Below are 20,805 nucleotides of genomic sequence, written 5' to 3' on the forward strand. Positions count from 1 at the left end.
GCCACATGCTTGGATTTGTGTAGATAGGAGAAAACATCTTAAGTCAGTCAGCGCTGCCATTTATAACACCTCTGTGGGGCTGGTGGTGACCTGGCTGCTGATGTGGCACAGGAGAGCTGGACTGACTAGCCCAATGGCAGGAGCCTTAGCCTCTGTTCTCTCCTTGTCCCAAGAGATCAAAGGTCTGATTATATACAGCTAGCCATGAGTGGTGGCTTTCCTTTGGGTGGCTTCAAATACAGTTGTCAGGACTGAACTTGTTGATTCTGATCAGGAGATGTCTAGGCATAGGTAAGACCAGGTGTCACTACCATAGATGGGCCTGTGCCTGGTGCCAGCCCTCGCTGTTCTTCCAGGAAATGGCACGAGGCACCCTCCTCCTCTGGTGCCCTGGCTGTAGAGGGTAGCTGGCCAGGTCGCTATTGGGGTAGGATGCTTGCAGTGGGCAAGGATGCACGGGGGCTCTGGGCAGGGCATTTGGGAGCTGAAGAAAGGCCTAATCATACAGCCGGTGACTGGGAACTGTGCCTTCTCCTTAAACACGAGGCTTCCTCACAGAAGCAGCCTTTTGCACACTGAACACACTACCGAGGAGTTCCAGGACTCTTCTGGCCTGTGGTGCTTGATACGCAGGTATCTGCACATAAAACACCCCCTCCCACATCAAAGAGGCATATCCTTTGAGCCAGGGCTCTGCTCCCAGCTGTGCTGGGAGTCGGTGCCGGCCTGCTCTCACTAGTCCAGGCACGTGGAAGTCAAATCATCTTTTCCCAAGACTTAAAGGCTGCGTGGCTCCCAGCCAGCCCGCCAGCAGGATAGAGACACTCCAGTCATACAGACCTCGTTTCATGTTGTGTGTAAATGGTTACACGCTTATGATACTCACTGAAAGGTATGTCCTTCACGTTCATTAAGGCTATTAAAGTGGTGTATTTTAAATGAAATGCTCTATAGTCAAAATTACCAGATTATTGAGTTAACAGGAAAATTATCTTTGCAGAAAAACTAGGACTTTGATTTTTCAAAATAGGATTAAACTGTTCATATGTATTAACCAAAATTAAAACCTACTGCTTTGCAGTAGAAACCACACAGCCAGTTTCCAAGAACTGAAATGCAGGGGTCTGGCATCAGCGTCTTCACGCCCAGCTGTTAGCTCAGAGACAGGCTGGACCTAGTCATCCAGCTAGCAGAGCACAGCTGCTCTAACTCAGCATTTGTCGTCCCGAGTCAGCCACTCTCCCCCAAGCTGATTTGCACGTAGACATCCTCCAATTCCAAGCGGATGAACCTTCTCCAGTAACATAGCAATTTAATAAAGGGACTCACCAATGTCAAATTGCAATAAATTTACCAAACATTTTCACTGTTTATGGAGAGCTTTACAGTAAGAAAGTGTCGACAGAAGCAGGCACATCCGGGTACAAAGTGTTGCTGTTGGTTCTTCACTTCTGTTCCTACAGTCCCAACTGCTTTGTACTCTCAACCGAGGTCCTCTACGCGAAACCACCTTCGCTAGGCGTTCTGCTCTTGTCCGTTCGACCCAGGACCTCCGACCATTGTCCCGGGGTGTGGACTTGCCTAAGAGAAGTGTGATCGGCGAGCCCACCCCAAAGATTTATTGTAAACTTTAAATGGAGTCCGGATACGAATGACACGAAGGGAGACACCTCCTCACACAAGAAAGGAGGATACTGCAGTGTCCTGGGGTCTCGAAGATCTCACAAGGCCGGACCAGAAAAAGCGCCAGGCCTTGCGCAGGCACAACACCAAGCAAAGCCCGCTGCTGCCCTTTCGGGCGTCCCAGGCGGGTCTGGCCTGGACTCAGCAGGCTCGGCTCGGCTCCCAAGGGCGCGCCATCTCACAGGGCGGCCGGCAGCAATAGGGGTAGGAGGCGTTGAGGTCGGGGTCCGAGGGCGCGTACCCTGGCAGCTCCACCGATGGGTGCCCGCCACAGCACACCTCCACGCCCGCCTCGTCAAACGCGTGGAAGACGCCCACGTTGATGTAGGACACAGCGTGGTGCGCTGCGAAGCTCGCGCAGTCTCCTGGGGTGGTGAAGTCGGACTCCTCCGGGGATAGGATGGAGGCCTCGCTGGGCCGTGGCTGCAGCCGCCGCCCCCTTTTGCCCCGGCGGCCGCGCCGGGTTCGGGAAGCCAGCGGCTGAGCGCGGAGGCCAGGTCCGCCCCTTGGTCGCGCCAAAGACCGGTTTGCCCTCCGCCGGGCGCGCCGGCCGCGCCGGGCCTGCGACGACTTGTAATTCTTGACCAGCAGAAGGCTGAGCAGGCCCAGCAGGCACTCGAGCGAGTTGAATACAGTGGAGAGCACCAGGCCGCGCTGGTAGTCCTTCAGCTGGCGGCATTTGGCGGACGTGGCGCTGTCCAGGGTGCTGCGGGTGCGTGGAGTGCCGGAGCCCGGGGCTACGGAGCCAGGGGCCGAGCCAGGGACAGCGGCCGGCGTGCGCGGGGGCAGGCAATAGTGGGAGTACTTGCGTTCCACCAGGGACACCGTGTCGCCGTCGATCACTGCTCCCGCAAAAGCGCTGAGGACCCCGAGCATGAAGACCAGGACGCCCAGGAGCAGCAGGTTCTGGCTATTCACCGGCCCCGAGGGCCCGGCAGCCGCCCGCGTCTCTCCAGGAGAGGGCTCCGGAGCGCCCGCTGGAGATGCGGGGACCCCGAGACCCGGGCCCGGCCCTGACCCTGACCCGGCGAGGGGCGCCTCCCGGGGCCCGCAGCACAGCAGGGCGGCGCCGAGCAGAGAGAGGCCGGCGGCCAACAGCAACCCCGAGTAAAAGGCGCCGGCGGCCGCCCCTAGCCGGAACGGCTCCCCCCGCAGCTCAGAGCCCAGCGAGAAGCACTTGAGGCCGACGGCGGCGGCGCTGAGCGCGCAGGCGAGCAGAAGGCAGGAGGAAAGCGCGGCGCAGGCCCCGCGGACGCTCCACTTCATCCTCCGCGCCGGAGCCGGCCCGCACCCGGCGCGCCCGCCGCCGCCCGCCGCCGCCCCCGCCGCCTGCGCCTCCTCCCGGCGCCGCGCGGCCGGACCGCCGGCCTCCTCTTCATCCTCCCGCGTCCTCTCGGGCTCGCGCCGCCGCCACTGAAGCCCGCATCCTCCGCCTCCTGCCGCCGCTGCCGCCGCGACCCCGCACCGGGAACCGAGCCGGCGCGGAAAACCGCAAGGCGCGCGCGCCCCCTCCCCAGACCGCGGCGCCGATCCCCGGACGCGCGGCCCCCCCACCCGCGTCTCCGCCGGCTTCTCCCTGACGCCACCCTCCGCGGCCCCCTCCCGACCCTCTGGCCCCCAGGACGCCCCTTCGGCCCTCCCCTAGAAGAGGGGGCCCTCGCCAAGTCTCCGCCTTCCCGTCCTCCCCCGTCAACGCCGCTGTCCAGCGCCCGCGGCCTTAGAAACGCCACTCCACCCGGGCCTCCTTCTCCAGGGACCCTCTGGGCCCCACCCCCAGGACCTCCCACCTCTGGAAGCCCTGCATTTGCTTTTCCCAATCCACCCGGCCGCTGGTCTCCACGCCCACCTGACTGGACCGGGCGGAGAAGTTGGTGGTGGTGGGGGGGGGGGGGGGGGGTTTCAGCGATTGGAATGGGTATGCGGGAGAACGTGGGCAAAGAAGGGAACGGGGAAGAGAAAAATAACCAGAAGGAATAGAGGAGGGTGAGCAGGGTTTCGGGGATGGAGGACGAAGCGTGTTCCTTTGGGAAGTGTTGGCATGTAGGGGTGTGTATCGTGTGCATGTGTGAGGGGTATGCATAGGGTATATAGTGTGGGGTGTGGGAGGGTCGTGCGCGCGTATGTGTTGTGTGGTGGGGGAGCGGTGTGTATTCCGAGATGTGCGTAGGGAGAACACAGAGTGTAGTGTGTGCAGTGTCCAGAAGTGCGGAGTCTGTGGTGTGTGTGTGTGTGTGTGTGTGTGTGTGTGCGTTGCATGTGCAGGAGAAGGTGTTGCCTTGAGGTACGTGTATTGTAGTAAATAGGGTACGCGGGAGAACTGGCTAGAGATTTCTCTCCTGGGATCAGCCACGGAGCAAGGTCAGGATGAAGTCTTGAGGAGACCCTCAGGTGAGTTCAGCTTTAAGCCCAGTTCATGTCTCCAGATCTGGCAAAAGAGTTCCTCACACGCAGGTGGATAAATTCGGCCTGTGCTCCGAGGGCAAGAGACGGGAGAATGCTATGGTAGCCCAAATCCGGACTTGGGCCACTCGAGGCCTCCTTCTGGCAGCCCAGCTCTGGCCCGCAGTCCGGGTGTGGGTGACTGAGGCTGCCTGCACAGTCTCGGAAGCCGGGGTTGCGGGTGACTGCGTCTTAGGCTGGGGTGGGGGAGAAGCCGGTTCTGAGTTCCAGCGCGGGGATGAGGGAACCGCGGAGAGAATGCGCCTGCGCACCGGCCTTTCGCACCGCAGGTTCAGGTCAGGCAAAGGCCAAGGGACTTTTACTAATTTTTGCTCCTTAAGGTGAGACACCTTCCCCAAACCAAGCGCTGTATTGCCGGGGAAGCCGCGCCCATGTGTCCGAGGCAGCGCGGGGCCCTCGCCCACTCCTCCTGGAAGCCACTTGCTGGTGGGTGTATGGAGGCCTTCCAAAGACTCCCGGACGTTTGCGTGGGTCTCACTTCGACCCATAGCTTCAGAAAGAGCGAACCTGCCGCTCTGTATTTTTAGCAGGAGGAGCAGAAACAACAGCACACCAGTCCTGCGCCTGGTGAAGGATGACTCGCCAGAAAGCAAAGCGCTGCCTCCGCGAGCTTGGCTTGGAGCCCGGGAGGCTCCGAGAGCTCTCGTACGTAAGGATCGGATGGATTGCGGCGCCCACGCTGGAGAGCAGAGCTCAGTGCAAACTTCCAACGGTTCTTCCAGTTTCCAGGGAAACGAGATTTGGAGCTGCTACGGGTTGCAGAGCTGCCTCTCTGCTCCCCACATGGGACCCCTGTGACTGACTGGGCTTGGGGAGGAAGGGCCTGAAGGTGAGCTCCCGCTTTAAGGTGGAGGAATTGGGCGCGGTGGTGAGGATAGCTTGTGCCCTCAGGGACTCACAGAGGGCAGGTCTGTTCCGGGTTCCTTCTCTAGATGGGCACAGCCACCCCTCTAACAGTCTAACCATCTCTAAACTCACCACAGGGCCCTTGTACATGATGTTTCCGCTTCCGGGTATGTTCGCACTCCATGATGATCCTCACCTGACATTACCTCCTCATTCTCTCCCCCTCCCTCCTTTCCTCCCTCCCTCCCTCCCTCCCCCCCACCTCTCTCGTTGTTTTGTTTTTTCTAGACAGAGTTTCTCTGTGTAGCCTTCCCTGTCCTACTCTCCCTTTGTAGACCAGGCTGGCCTCAAACTCACAGCGATCTGCCTGCCTCTGCCTCCCTGAGTACTGGGACTTTCAGGCGTGCGCATTTCTCAAATTTTATTGTTATACGTCTTAAACGCCTCTGTTTTCTCTGAAGTCTGTCTGACGCGATGATGTAATGAAAGCTTTCAGGAACGTTCTTTTATTCAGTTGTCACAACAAACGGTGATCTAGGTCCCCTATTATCCCCAGCCGGACTTTCCGGAAACGGGACAGAAATCCAGGCTCTGCGCGCAGGCTTTGCTTCCCCAGATGCTTCCTGATTCCGACCCCTGCAGAGGACCCCCACGCTGTGCAGGATTTCCCTGTAGTACAGATGTCTTCTCTTTCAGGTGCGACTGGAAGTGGCAGAGTAAGGGCAGTTCCAACTATGTCCTGGGATGGCTGAGTTTGTGCACGTGTCTGTGGTGCAATAAGCTACTGTCTAGTTCCCGGAGCACAGGGCCAGGAGCCCACGCTCAGGGGAGCGCGCTGCTTCTTCAGTGTTGGGGATAATGGAAGGAGCTCAGAGAGGGACTTACTTGGGCTACATGAAGGAGGAGGGGAACTCCACTGCGAAGGATCTTTCAGCTCAACCAATTCAGCTTTATTCTGAGGGCAGGGGCGCCAGAGGTTTCAGGAGAGCACCCTGGTGTGTGGTGTGAAGGAGCTCTGGCTGCTTGCAATCTAGGGGGAGCTACAGGAGCTCCCTCCGTACTTGGAGTGTAAAGTCACTGGGACCACATGCAATGCCCCTGCAGCTTCTGCCCTTTAGTCTTTCTAAAAGGACGTGGAGTCAGCAGAAAATGGGGCGGGGGGGGGGGGCCAGGTCTGTGGTCCCACAGCAACTCACCCACATAGGACTTGAGAGCAGGTTGAGTTGCTTATGTCAGGGTCCTTGCTCACCCACCATGGCTCTACTGTGAGCTCTCCTCAGCCTCCACTTGCAGAGTCTGCCAAACTTCCCGTGAATGCTGAGGAGGAGAGCCAGGGTAGCTGAGTGTGGTCGTGTGACCTGGAGGGCTCAGAGGCAGGAAGGAGAGCAACTCCAGGAAGAACCACAAGGGTGAGGATTAACTTTGCTATTTGTCCAGAAAAGTCACATGATCAGCAACTTCCTACAGCGCCTGGGCAGGTCTGGCAGCCTCCTGGGCCAGTTATCCCTCTGCCACACTAAGAACAAGGAGGAGGCTGTAAACCCAGAAAAGACATGGCAGAAATACGACAGCAACTATGCATTAAGGAATAGTTTCCTATCACCTTTAAATCCTATTTAATTTTTCTACTCCATCACTTTTTAAAGTATTTTTTTTGTTGTTGTTCTTTATTTTATAACCTATGTCTTAGCTCACCTTCTTTTACTAAAACTGAATAGCATAACACTTACAAAGAGCCAGGTTTATTTAGCTCACAGTTCTAGAAGTGCTTGCAACTGTAAAGTCCATGTGCTGTGTTATGGCATGGTATGGGGGAGACCGACTGAGCAACCAAAGAGTTCCTTCCATGACAAAGCTACTCAGCTAACTGCATCCTAAAGGTCCCCCAAACACCATGAGCATATGACTTTCGGGGTTACATTTCTAGCCCATGAATCATAACTGGCCAAAGAGTTGAAATGTTCATTATTAATGCTCACCCGCATTTTCCTAGGAATAGCCAAGGTTAATCCGTCACTTCAGATAGGCAATAGTACAGGAATCTCTGTGCAAAACACCCAACTGTGAGTCTTCCAAAGAATTCTTGAAACCGTTGCTGTGAATTCTCAGAGACATGTTTCTTGTTATTTTAAACGCTACCATCTTATAGAATATAATAACAGAAAAGGACAGATATGCATGTGACATATTGATGACACATGAATGAGTTTCATCCAGGATGTAGGCCTGGGGGCGCGGCGCACTGCACCACGTCTGTCTCACTGCACTTGATTAGATATTTGTTGAGAGGAATGCATTCGTAGCCGTTATAGTTGCCTTGGTCTGTTTTGTTTTCTTGTTTGTTCGTTTGTTTTTTAAACTTTTGCAGAGAATCACGGAGCATGATTCTCCATGCCTGGCTTATTTTGTTCCGGGTGTATCTGTGAAGTGCGTCCCTGATGTTGCGCACAGCTATACCTCACTTGTCGATGGTTAGGAAGGCCTATAACTCACCCATTTTGCTGCAGTGAACACCATATTGCCTCTAGTTTGGGAATATTGTGTTCTGAACCATCCTGAGTTCTGAGGAATACCATCTTTACTTTTTTGCTCTTTTGACATTGAGGTGCAGTTTATGTACATTAAAAACCATTGAGTTAAGCCGGGCGGTGGTGGCGCACGCCTTTAATCCCAGCACTCAGGAGGCAGAGGCAGGCGGATCGCTGTGAGTTCAAGGCCAGCCTGGTCTACAGAGTGAGTCCAGGACAGCCAAGGCTACACAGAGAAACCCTGACTGGAAAACCAAAAAAAAAGGGGGGGGGGCTAGAGAAATGGCTCAGAGGTTAAGAGCACTGTCTATACCTCCAAAGGTCCTGAGTTCAATTCCCAGCAACCACATGGTGGCTCACAACCATCTACAATGAGTTCTGGTGCCCTCTTCTGGCTTTCAGGCACACATATGGGCAGAATACTGTATACAAAATAAATAAATATTTTTTAAAAAAAGAACCACTGAGTTTAACTGTACAGTTCCATGGGTTTGGACAGTTGCGTACATGTATGCAAATAACTACTTCACTGCTCAGTGCTGTTGGAGCTTCTGTAAAAGCTAACCTTACGTCGCCCCACTCCAGGGCCCGTGCACTACAGTTTTATCACAGCACTTCCTATGCGTGAATTAATGCACTGGGCAATCTTCTGTCAGGTCGCAGTGCCTTTCAGATTTGTCCATACTTTTGCATGAATCAATTGATCGTACTTACTGCTGAATAGAATTCTAATAAAAAGTGTTTATCCAGCCTTGTTTACTCTCTGAATAAGACCAATAATAACTTATAACCAACTCCCACTGAAAATAACCCTCTATAGCCCAAGAAAGCAACCAAAACCCTACCCGACTGCCCTTTAAAGGAAATGGGGTGTCATTCTCTTAAGGTTTCTTCCAGCTGATTTGGGATGAATAATACCTTTGTAGGGGCCCAAATAAAATTGGGGAAATGGTTAAAAAGATAGGAATAGCATTTGTGGTCCAGTTTCTAAATGTTGAGAAATCCCAGGTTAATTAGAGTCCTGTGTAGGACAGTATGAAATGCTGGACCAATTGGGATTGGAAGCTTTCTTTGAAAGTGTCCTGGGCGCGGTCCTGTTCTGATGAGGCACAGCAACTGAAGCACTTGGTGCTGGAACATGAAGGATGCAGGATGTCAGTGTCCAGCATGCTGAGAGGAATGAATCCTGTCAGGTCTGATCCAATGTCAGTGTCTGGTTCTTCTGATCTTATTTAGAGAGAAAACAAGGTTGGACTCAGGGTTATCTCTCTTTTCCTTTATCTTCCATTCTTAGGTTTGGAGATAGGGTTTGAAATGAAAGAGGAGGAATATAGAAATATATAGGGAAGACAGAACAAAAAGCAGATTAGTGAATCTACTCCTCAACTTAGTGCCTCAGTTGGTTATTTTTAATTCACTGGTATAGACTTTTGTATATAGATGCAAAATAAGCTTAATTTTAGATGCAGTGGTATAAAATTCAAATGTAGGATTACTCTTCACACACACATTATATCTATTTCTACTCTAATATGAAGCATTGGACCCATATAACTCAGTTATAATACAAGGTTTACTTCCAATACTTTGAAAGTGCTATTGCAGGCTGTTTAGGATAAGTAACTTATACAAGTTAATTGTTAGTTGATCAAATCATGGTCATATCAGTTACTAGCCTATTTTTATCACAAGATTAGACATTTTAGGTGCAACAGATAGATATGGTTCTATAGAAAGATAAGGTAAAATAGATAAGTTCTTCAAAAACCTCAGAGACATACAGAACATGGCATTTAAAATGTTTTTATTATTTTAAAGATTCATTGACCATGAATCTTTAACTCCTGGCAGCACCCAGCCTACCTCAAAGAGGATGATGAGCATCAAAGAACCTCCATATGGAGATGGCTTCAAATGTGGCAAACAAGCCACTGGGCAAAATGTCCTCATTTCTACCACAAACAGAAATCGGCTTAAAAAAGGGCAAGCTTGGATGCAGGCAGAGTCAATGGCCAAACTCTGCCAAGACAGGGTAAACAAGTCTTCAATAGTTCCTGCCTCACATATATGTCTGTCAGATATACTGGGCCAGAAGGCTGAAGATGATGCTCCAATGTTATAGAGCATTTTGGGTGACTGTTCAGGCAGCAAACTGTCTCTGTCACCTTCTCATCTGGGAAGCTGCACTCCCTATATACTCAGCTAATTAAATTTAATCCTCTCAAGTCTCTGATGGGGTTGAAGACCAAATGGTTTAGTTTTACAATTAAGCTTAGTTGTTTAGGGGTTAAGATGTTTTTAGGTCTAGATAGATGTTTTAAGTTGATAACAATGAGAGATATGATAGATATTGATTTACATTCAGAATATTAGATGCACCAAGATAGGAAAGATGTTTTCTTCAAGGCTGCCAAATACAAACAGCCAAAACACTAAGAATGTAACATTTATATGACTCCTGATTGTGTCATGTTTCTTCTTTCAGTAGATAGCTTATTGTATGTATGTATAGCAATACAAATGTATATGTAAAAAACAAAAATATTTGATTTAAAAAGTGTTTATCCCTTCACAGCATCATGGGCATCCAGCTTTTCCTACAGGGGTGACTGGCCTACTATTCAAATGTGGTGTCGTGCAGGTTGGAGTCCTCGCGACTGTGTTCCCACCTCCCTAGGTGTGTAATAGGAGTGGGATTGCTGGGCTGCACCACACAATTGCAATATCTTTAAAGAAAACAGATGGTCATTTACCAGAATCATTTTTCATTCTCCTATGCCAGGTGTGTACTTTCTTGGGTTGTGTTCTTGGTGGCCCAGGTGATGTCGGCTTCCCTAGTACGTTGGCTGGCCTGGCATTCATACATGGCTCTCACTGTGGTGGCTTTAGTTGGCGTTGCCCAGTTATGAATGCTATCAACCCTTTCACGTATCTTCTTCAGTAAAGCATTTAAAATATCTTTGTCAGCTTTTTAGAATCAGGTGGTCTTTTCATATTATTATTTTATCAACAATGAACAGAAACTCTGACTGGAAGCGTGGCATACTTTGGCCCCGTGGGTCATCCTGTAACAGCCCAAGTACATATTACAGTTCATTCAGGCCGATTCCTTGAAAACCCCACTGGCCACGCAACCGCTGAGTCCAGCTAGACAACCATAATTTTCCCAGTGTGGGCCTAGGTTTGTGCCACACAAGGGTCTTGCAGTCTCATAAAGTTCATGGCTCCAGAGAGTTTTGCCATATATAGCTACCAAATAAACAGCTGCCCTGGGGGGAGGATCTTAGGGGACTTTTTATTTTTTTAAAGACAAAGTCATGTTTGAAGTGTACACCGGACAGCATGGCTCTAATAAATATCTGCAAATATCTGCATTGTAGTGGTTCTCGGCATCTTATTGTGGGATTTGGAACTTGCCTTCTAGCTTGCCTGAGACAGGTATGGAGTCTGGCTCGGAAGACTCACGTCAACAGGCATCACCCTGAACGAGTCTTGGTGAAGCTGGCCATGCCTAGGTAAAAACTAAATATATTAAAACATGGGTAACAAATACTTAAAGCAACCACTTTCTATTTTGCCATACCTACTGCCTGTTTTCTGAAATTGCATCAAGCCAAGCAAATATGTATACGCTGTTCTGTCACTCCCAACCCCTCGCTCAGTAGCTCCCGGTGATGGCTTACGATTTGCCGTAGCAGGAGAACTGATACCACAGAAATCAGCAAATGGTGCAAGTCTGATTGGAACTGCTTATTTTTGCTTACTTATGAGGTAAAGGGAAATATGAATGTTGCAGACTGAACTTAAGCTGGACTGTGGCTACAGCCGTCATTTAAAATTCGAAACGCATTTCTTCTAGTGTTTGCAGTCATCACCTGTGCAGCAACAGTATGCACATCGTAAATCTCTAATAAAAGGCATCTCAATATGATTCCTTCTTGTCCTCTCTGGAACTCATCACGTTATGTGAAAACAGCACACCCCATTTGAGTCAGAGCAGCAACCCTCTTGTCAGCGATGGGCGCAAGCATTCTGGTGAGTCAGATGCAATCAGGGTTTATTCATGTCCTAATTTGCAATACTGTTGTCACTGATAGAGTTACAGAAACAGTGGATTTTTGCAAAAATAGAAAGTCACATTGAAGTTATAAAATAAAACGCATATAAGTGCTTTCATTTAAAATGATATTTCCAAACGTATATAAGAAAATGCTAATGGATATTTTCAGTGTTTAAAATTGCATTCATTTGTTCACTGTGTTGTGCATTTGCATGTGGGGATGTGAATGAAGTGGAAAAACCTGTGCAAGACAGAGGACAACTTGCAGCACTTGAATCTCTCCTTCCACCCTGTGGGTCCGTGGCATCAAATTAAGGTCATCTGGCTTGGTGACAAGTTCCACCTGCTAAGCCATTTCACTGGCTCATTAAATTGCTAATAGAATTTTTATTTTAACTCAAGTAATGGCATGAACTTAATAAGATTATAGAACTGTCTTTCATATTTTTATCCACCAAATGCCAGCAAAATAATAATTTTTATTACGATGTATACAGTGCTCTGCCTGCATATGCACCTGCAGGCCTCAAGAGGGCACCAGATCACATTATAGATGGTTGTGAGCCACCATGTGGTTTCTGGGAATTGAACTCATGACCTCTGGAAGAACAGTCAGTGCTCTTAACCGCTGAGCCATCTCTCCAGCCTCTAGCTGTTCATTTTTCTAAAGATTTAGCAGACCACCACGATGCTCTGGGCGTCCAGGAATAGCAGGAAAGGCATGGCTCCTGCCTCTTGAAACAGTTTTCCAAGAGCGGGAAATACCATCCAGATAGGCTAAGGTCTAACACATCAGACGTGGGGTTTGTGGGAAGGGATGGTGCATTAAATGGGGTCAAGCAGATGCCTACAAGGCTACACCCTTGACCCCGCCTCCTCTGTAACCATCCATTCCTCTGAGGTTTAACCCAGCCTCATAGTTGTAAGAAACAACTTATTTACTGATAACTCCCAAACTTATGGTTTGGTTCAAACCTTTCCTGTAGCCCCAGGTTGGATTTCAGCCCCTTGTCATCAACTACCCTATCCAGGCCTTGCTCTATCACACTGAGTTGTGGTTGGGTTTTTTTGCTTTTTTTTTTTTTTTTTTTTAATCTCTTCAAACAAAGACAAGACCCACCCCAACCCATCTGCTCAGTTGACAGAGATTCATTCCTGCAGCTGCTTTGCTAAAACTGGAGAGCTGTCCTCATTGGCCACACCCAGGTCAAACTACTGGGAAGTAAGTGCTCAGCCGCTGCTCCCTGGTCATGGCGCCTACTTTCCCCTCTGTGCCCACTCCTTAGGGAGCAGCCAACCTTTGATGTGAGAGTCGCTCATAGCAGCTGCTACGCAGAATGCTTTTGGTCTCCTTAAGAGTGAGCAAAAGCGGCTGGGCGTGGTGGCACACACCTTTGATCCCAGCAGAGGCAGGCAGATTGCTGTGAGTTTGAGGCCAGCCTGGTCTACGTGGTTACCCATTTGTCTCCCTTACTCCCTGGCTTACCCTGTCCCCCTATGTTCATGGCACCTTCATGGAAGCCTCCCTCATTCAGACTGCCCTAAACTCCCTGCCTTTTCTCAAATCTGTTTTCTCATAAAAACTTGACTTAAAAAATGAGACAGGGGAGCCTGATGCAGTGGCCCACACATGTAACCCCAGAACAGGGAGGAATTCACCAAGTAGACATAGCCATTTGACCATTGAGTCTCAAGAATCCAAAGGCAGGGACCTGTTTGTTCACTTATTATCCTCAGTGCCAAGAATAGCATCTGGCACACAGTAGATGGCCCATGAATATTTGTGCAGCTAGTTTTAAAATTTTACACGATTAAAGTTTCAAGAGTGTAAACTATGAATTACTAGCCATAGTGATCTACAGCAGTGGTTCTCAGCCTTTGGGTGGCAACTCCTTTTTGGAGCAGTCGCCTATCAGAGATCCTGCATATCAATTATTTACATTATAATGTATAACAGTAGCAAAGTTACAGTTATGAAGTAGAAACAAAATGACTTTATGTTTGGGGGTCACCACAACATGAGGCGCTGTATTAAAGTGTCACAGCATTAGGAAGGTTGAGAGCCACTGGCCGATAGCTTGGAATGTTCTTAGGAGACCTTACTGCACTTGAGTCTGGGCCTAGCGTGCTGGATTTCACTCTTAAAGTGTGAGAGAACACTAGGATGAACTCCATTAGGAAATTATGTGACCAGATGTGTCACCTTAGGAAAAAAAAAATCCTGCTTATAGAGTGATAAAGTCCGCTCAGGGTTTAGTTCCAAGGCTTTCAGGAGTCCAAACCGCAAATATTCCCTCATGACCTGTCTTAGTCACTGTTCTGTTGTTTAAGCAGACAATAGTAACTCTTACAAAGAAAAGCACTTAACTGGGTACTTTTGAAGCATCTCAGTGTCATCATAGCAAGGAGCACTGTGGCACACAGGCAGACATAGTGCTGGAGACGTAGATGAGAGTTATACATTCTGATCTACAGGCAGAGAGAGAGAGAGAGAGAGAGAGAGAGAGAGAGCGCCACACCTCATAGCCCTTCTCAAATAGTGCCACTCCCTGATGACTAAGTATTCAGAAATATGAGCTCATGGGGGTCATTCTCAGTCAAAGCACCAAATGGGCCATGCCTGGGTCCCTACGGTATTCCTGGTCTGGTGAGTACCTGCTGCCCTCCTACAAAGCCTCTACCTCTGTCTTTTGGGACTTAGTCCCTTCAGCCAAAGTTGAATTCTGGAATTTAAGAGGGACCAGGCAGCAGCTTTTCCTCTGCTGAGGTCAGGCTTTCCTGCAGCGTCTCAGCGAATGAGATCCTACGGCCTAGTCACCCATAGCTCCTGGCCTAGCTGAGTACTCTCAGATGCACTTCCCACGAAATGACTGTCCCCCGAGGGCATTATCCCAGCAACTCTCCAAAACCTCCTCAGCCTATTACTTCCATCCTTGAGCTCCACCCTGCCAAGAGTTCCCTGGATGGCACCCAACAGCCTGTGACAGACTCTGCAGGGGGATGCTCGGCTGGCAGTAGGTCCTGCCTACTGCATGGTTGCCTCTAGGTTTCCACTTAGACCAAGCAGTTGTCCTACTTAAACCTACCAGAACGGTCTCTCAGGGTCATGCAAATGCAGACACAGTCGTCCCATCAGGCTGGCAAGTCGGGGTCCTTGGGGCAAAGGTCTCTGTTGTCCTTAACCACGTATAGACCACTACCTTTCTGCCTCCTGATCCAGGCGTCTCCCTGGAAGGCAGCTTCCCTCCCACACCTGCTTAACTGAACCCTCCGGCCCCCAGGTGGAGCCATGGGACACATGAGCGTTTTCTAGCACTGACTTCAAACCAACAACGAAATCCTATATATGAGGGAGACCAGAGCAGTAATCTTGGGGGGCCGCTGCTTCACCAGGCACAAGTGGAATTTGGGGAACAAACTATTGTGTCCAGTCAGTGCTGTTGCCAACCCAGGGACACAGAGGCCCGTAAAGCTCTGGGTGCTGTTCTAGGCCCAGACCCAGGTAATAAATCACGAGAATGAGTCACAGCATGAGAGTAAGGCCAGCACAGAAGGGGAAACGTCCTGAGACGCATGGGGAATCCTTCCTGGAAGGGTGTCAAAGACTGTCCGTGTTCTCACATGCCTTTTGGGGGGGACTCCTTTGCAGTCTAGCTGAGGGACTCAATGGGAATCTGCCTATGTCCCCTCTGACTTCTGTTTATGGTAGTACAGAGGCCTGGTCAGCCATGTCACGGGTAGAGAGTGCTGCCAGATGTCCATATTTTTTTGGGGGGGGGGAGGGGTTTCGAGACAGGGTTTCTCTGTGTAGCCTTGGCTGTCTTGGACTCACTTTGTAGACCAGGCTGGCCTCAAACTCACAATGATCTGCCTGCCTCTGCCTCCCGAGTGCTGGGATTAAAGGCGTGCGCCATCACACCCGGCTCGGAATGGCTATTTCTAAACAAAGCAAGGTGTCACCCACCTGGCCATGATGAGGAAGGGAGTATGTAGACTTTTACTTCACAGGGCCAGTTCTCAGAGAGTCATAACCTAGACTTGCTCCCACAGGTGGGCACTGAAGTGCTAAGAGTGGCGTAAAAGATGATGTCAGCAGCGATTCTTGCTGACTGGCAGGTGAACAGCACACCCCATAGTAACAATTTCCTGCTGCCTTTTTTTGTTTCATTGACTTTGCTCTTCCCAGTTCAGTATCCTCCCCACCTCCACTTGATGTTAAACTACTCGGATTCCAACACTATTGTTTTTTGTTTTGTTTTGTTTGTTTTAAAGACAGGGTTTCTCTGTGTATACCTCTGGCTGTCCTGGACTCACTCTGTAGACCAGGCTGGCCTCGAACTCACAGAGATCCACCTGCCTCTGCCTCCCTGAGTACTGGGATTAAAGGCGTGCGCCACCGTGCTGGCTCCAGCATTATTCTTTTTTTTTTTTTTTTTTTTTTTTTTTTTTGGTTTTTCGAGACAGGGTTTCTCTGTGTAGCCTTGGCCATCCTGGACTCACTTTGTAGACCAGGCTGGCCTCGAACTCACAGCGATCCGCCTGCCTCTGCCTCCCGAGTGCTGGGATTAAAGGCGTGCGCCACCACGCCCGGCTTCCAGCATTATTCTTAAAGCCTGTCAGTTCTCCTACCTTAACGGGATATAAATCTTGTCAAAATAAATGAGGCAAAAAATGCTCTCTTACATTTGCAGAAAAACAACAAAATCTTGTGTCAAAAAACAGTTCCTTCAGCTCTCCAAGGGCATGTCTGTGTGCCCAAGTGCCTGTGGCCGCGCTGGCATGTCTGTGTGCCCAAGTGCCTGTGGCCGCACTCACAGCGCTGCAGCATGGAGGCAGCCCGAAGATCTGTCGAAGGAGAAGAGGGCAGAATGTGGCCCATGCACATCATGGATGAGATTCTGGCACATGCTGCAGCATGCATGTGAGGAGAGTGTGCTGAGTGAGCTAAGCTAGACACAGAAGGACAAATATCTCTGTGGTACTTCTGAAGTGAGAGACCGGGAGTCATCGAAGTCATAGAAACAACAGTAAAACTGTTCAATGTCAGGAGGCCTGGGACAGGATGCGGAATTAGTGTTCAGTGGGAACCGAGTTTCGGTCCAGATGATGAGGTAATGCTGCACAGAGTTGGTGGCGATAGTCCGCGACGTTCTTTTTTAAAGATTTATTTTTATCGTATTATTATGTGCGCAGTGCTCTGCCTGCATGTACACCTGCAAGCCAGAAGAGAGCGTCAGATCTCATGACAGATGGTTCTGCGCCACCATGTGGTTGCTGGGAATCGAACTCATGACCTCTGGAAGAGCAGATGATGCTCTTAACCACTGAGCCATCTTTCCAGCCCCCAGTCTGTGACATTCTTAACCCTGCTGAATTGCACACTAAATATGATTCTAAAACTGTGTTGGATTTCTGCCCCCGCTGGTTGGACGATGTGGAACTTGCTAGATGATCAGGGTTGGAGGACTCCTCCTTGGAACTGGCAGCCAGCAGCTCAACTAGGTGTCACTGCCGAGTCTAGGCCAGTCCCTGAGGATCAGCAAGGGTGTGGCGGCGGTTCATCATGGGTGGCTTCTGCCCAAGTTTTTTTTTTTTTTTCCATTCTGTTTGGAAACAGGGAAATGAAGATTTTAATTTGGGGATTAGATGACACTGCTGGAAAAAGCACAATTTTGCACAGATTACAGGTTGGAGAAGTTGGTAGTACCATTCCCGCTACTGGATTTCATGCAGAGATGGTGACATATGAAACCTCAAGTTCCATTTTGGGACTTAGGAGGACAGACAAGAATCAGGCCATGCTGGAGATGATACTTTTCAGTCAACCATGCAGCTGACAGTCATGGCCAAGACCGGACTGGCATTTCCAAGTCAGAGTTAGTTGCCATGTTGGAGGAAGAAGAGCTGAGGAAAGCCATCTTAGCGGTGTTTGCAAACAAACAAGCCATGACACCTGTAGAAATGGTGAACGCGCTTGGGGTACCTGCCCTGAAGGACCGAAAGTGGCGGATATTTAAAACATCGGCAACCAAAGGCACTGGCCTTGATGGGGCCATGGAATGGGTAGTTGAGACATTGGACAGCAGGCAGACAGTGAGTCCGGTCCCATCGGTTCCTGTGGACCAAACGCTACATCACGTACTCTCTGGAACCAGTCAGATGGACTCCCTATGCCTGTTGGAATTGCGTGATTCTGGCATATACAAAACTGACTTCAATATTTGTAATAAATATCTTTTAAAAATATTTGTTGTATGTATTTTGCCACAACAACTTTTGTTTTAAATTCAAAAGACAATCCTTGACCTCAAGGGCCAAGCTGGAGATGGGGCGAGCCTTCCTGGAGACCCCCACAATGGGGCTCCACTTATTCAGACGGACAAATTGCACTTGGTGTTCATGTGTTCACACTACAAAGGAGCTCTTGACAGCTGTCTGCATCACAGCTGTGTTCTCTCAAATGCCAAGCTCATTAACAGTCTTTGACATTTCAAATAGACTAATTGTTGGCTCCAAGTTTAAATGAGCACGTATCTTCTTTAAAAACAAAAAAACAAAAAACAGGGCTGGAGAGATGGCTCGGCGGTTAAGAGCACCGTCTGCTCTTCCAGAGGTCCCGAGTTCAATTCCCAACAACCACGTGGTGGCTCACAACCATCCATAGTGAGATCTGGTGCCCTCTTCTGGCCGGCAGGTGTGCATGCAGATGAAACACTCATCTATATAAAATAAATAAATAAATAAATAAATAAATAAATCTTTTTTAAAAATTCAAAAAACAAACAAAATCCCACCGTGTTCAAAGCCTCTAAAGGTACAGTGGTGATTATAGCTGCAAAACCTTTTTTTTTTTTTTTTTTTTGTAAAACCTCTTAATTGAAAATTTAAAACAGCTTCTTCCATTGCTCTGTCCCATGTTCCTTCAGGTGCCTCATTCCAACAAGCATGGCGCCAAGAACCGTACAAGAGCTTGATACCTCCTGTGTCTCCTCAGGCCTTGGCTCCACCCTTCCCAACTGTGCTCGGTAGCATTCGACATCATCTGCACAGATCACAGCATTGAGGTCTTTTAGTTCCTAGTGCGAGCGTCTGACTCTTGCTCTGCGCCCATGCGGACTTGGGGGGGAAGGGGGGGCTTCACCGTGACCTGCCTGTCTCCCGTGCTGTCATCAACGGCCTACTCACGGCAGGGGAACCTTGCGGGCATCCTCCCAGGACCTCCTGTGCTCTCGGGAGTCTCTCTGCTGAACTCGGGGCCCTTTCTGTGTTTTCACGTCTTGTGGGCTGGACTGCTGAATCCATAAGCCCCGGAGGTATTTACAAAGACCCCACCCCCGCCAAAGTTTAAGCCATCACAAAAGGAAGTAAAAGATTATTACTAGGAACCTTCTTCAAGAACTATGTGAAAAGGTGGGGGCATAGCCTAGCCTATTGGCTGCCACCCCTATTCCACTAGTGTTAGTCATTGCTGAACTTGAAACCAAGACTGAGAACAAACAGGTTGCTCTAAAACACAACAACAACAACAACAACAGCAACAACACTGGGTCAAATCCCAGAAAGCCACAAAACCACATAAACTGGCGGATGACCCATGACCATGCAGGGTCAGCAACGGGTCCGTCACTTGTATGAGGATCGACCCTACCACACCAGCCTCAGCGTCCCACTTCCTCCCTAGCTGGCTTCTATGCACGAGAAGGACACTTACCCTTAGGGGCCATGCTTCCTGCTCTCCTGACCCCTCCGGATGTCTGCTGTTCAGGATAGAATGAACACTCATGAGCCACTCACCACTCTACCTTAGCCACTGGCCCAGTGAGTGGTTCTGAACACATCTTGCAATTCTGTAATGTCCACTAGGTAATGTCCCATCAGGCCAGGGGAGGTTTGTAGAGGTGGAGTTGGAAATTCTAACCCTGTGGCCCAGAGCTTCAGATAAAAGGAAACAAGTGGACGAAAGGGTTCCTACTGGGGAGACACTGAGGAGCTCTCTAATGGGGAGGAGAAATAGAAATGTATGTGCACAGAGCAACTTTCCATACTGCCAGATGCCAGATGCCATGGACCCCATCATGGGCGCCTAAGCTGCCCTTGGGTGGACAAAGGACCCAAGGATGGCAGTAAACATTCACTGCGCTTCTTGCTTTGTGTGGCACCTCCTCAACTCACAGTCACATCTTGGCCAGGCTCAGGAGGGAGACTCATCAGAGGGACCATCAGTCCTTACTCAAGGAGTGTCTATGTCAGGTCATTATTAGCTGGGAAAATAAAATAAGAAGCCTAGATAAGCTGGGCGCCCTGGCTCATGCCTGCAATCCTAGCAACGAGTGGTCAGACATACAGATCTGGAAGCCACGCTGGTCTTTAACTCAAAAAGAAACCTAGTTGAAGGTCTGCCCACCTTGTCCCCACAGAAGGCCCGGGTGTTTGGTCTGTCCCGGGTCCTCCTATCTTGCTCCCAGGATCTCATACCGAGATGTATATATCTCTTCCTCTGCTCCCAGCACGATGAGGTTATGGTTGTGAGCTCTAAATCTTCCCCGCTTCTATCTCTTGCCATTTTTTCCCCTGACTGGTTAATTTTAATTCAAGAACACACTGCTCCTAGTCTAATTGTGTCCTTTCCACAATTTGGTGCAAGAAGCCAGATTCTCTTCCCGTAACAGCTGGTGATGACACATCCCTGTTCTAAATGACTCCCAGGATGTGTGACTCATTTTTAAAATCCCACATTATGATGAGGCAAAATTAATAGGAGACTGGAGAATGGAGCAGCCTCACTTCTCCTTAAGCACCCCCCCACACCCCCTGCCAGCTGCATCTGTAGAGAAGCCATCTGGTAAACCCGATGACCCCTTGAGCACACCTGTGTCTTACAGGGAGCAGCTCACAGGTGCACCTCATGGGTGCGTCGCACAGGCTTACCCCACAGCTGTAAGTTCATGACTTCATTGAGTCCATCCCAATCAGAGGCCCCAAGGCATCACTAGTCCAATCAGAGGCCCCAAGACATCACTAGTCCAATCAGAGACCCCAAGACATCACTAGTCCAATCAGAGGCCCCAAGGCATTGCTAGTAGGTATTTAAGAACGAGAGATGGGGATGGGACAATCAGTACAGCGCCGTCGCCTTGGGACACGTATGCAGAGCTCCTATCGACATTGTAGAGTTCTTGACACCTCTTAGCCAGCTTGCCTACAATGGTGGCACCACAGTTGGATGTT

The 20,805-nt window shown here is 49.7% G+C and overlaps 1 protein-coding gene and 1 pseudogene across 1 annotated transcript; one reads left to right on the plus strand and one right to left on the minus strand.

Annotated features, from left to right (window-relative positions):
- Positions 1-736: 736 nt before the first annotated feature.
- Tmem271 (transmembrane protein 271) lies at positions 737-2,983 on the minus strand. Its single transcript, XM_051170718.1, has one exon. The coding sequence runs from the start codon at positions 2,947-2,949 to the stop codon at positions 1,825-1,827; it is 1,125 nt and encodes a 374-aa protein (XP_051026675.1). The 5' UTR covers positions 2,950-2,983; the 3' UTR covers positions 737-1,824.
- Positions 2,984-17,009: 14,026 nt separating this feature from the next.
- Positions 17,010-20,518, plus strand: LOC127210825 (ADP-ribosylation factor-like protein 1; annotated as a pseudogene).
- The last annotated feature ends 287 nt before the right edge of the window (positions 20,519-20,805 follow it).

Source organism: Acomys russatus, chromosome 28 (assembly GCF_903995435.1).
Source record: "Acomys russatus chromosome 28, mAcoRus1.1, whole genome shotgun sequence".
Taxonomy (NCBI): domain Eukaryota; kingdom Metazoa; phylum Chordata; class Mammalia; order Rodentia; family Muridae; genus Acomys; species Acomys russatus.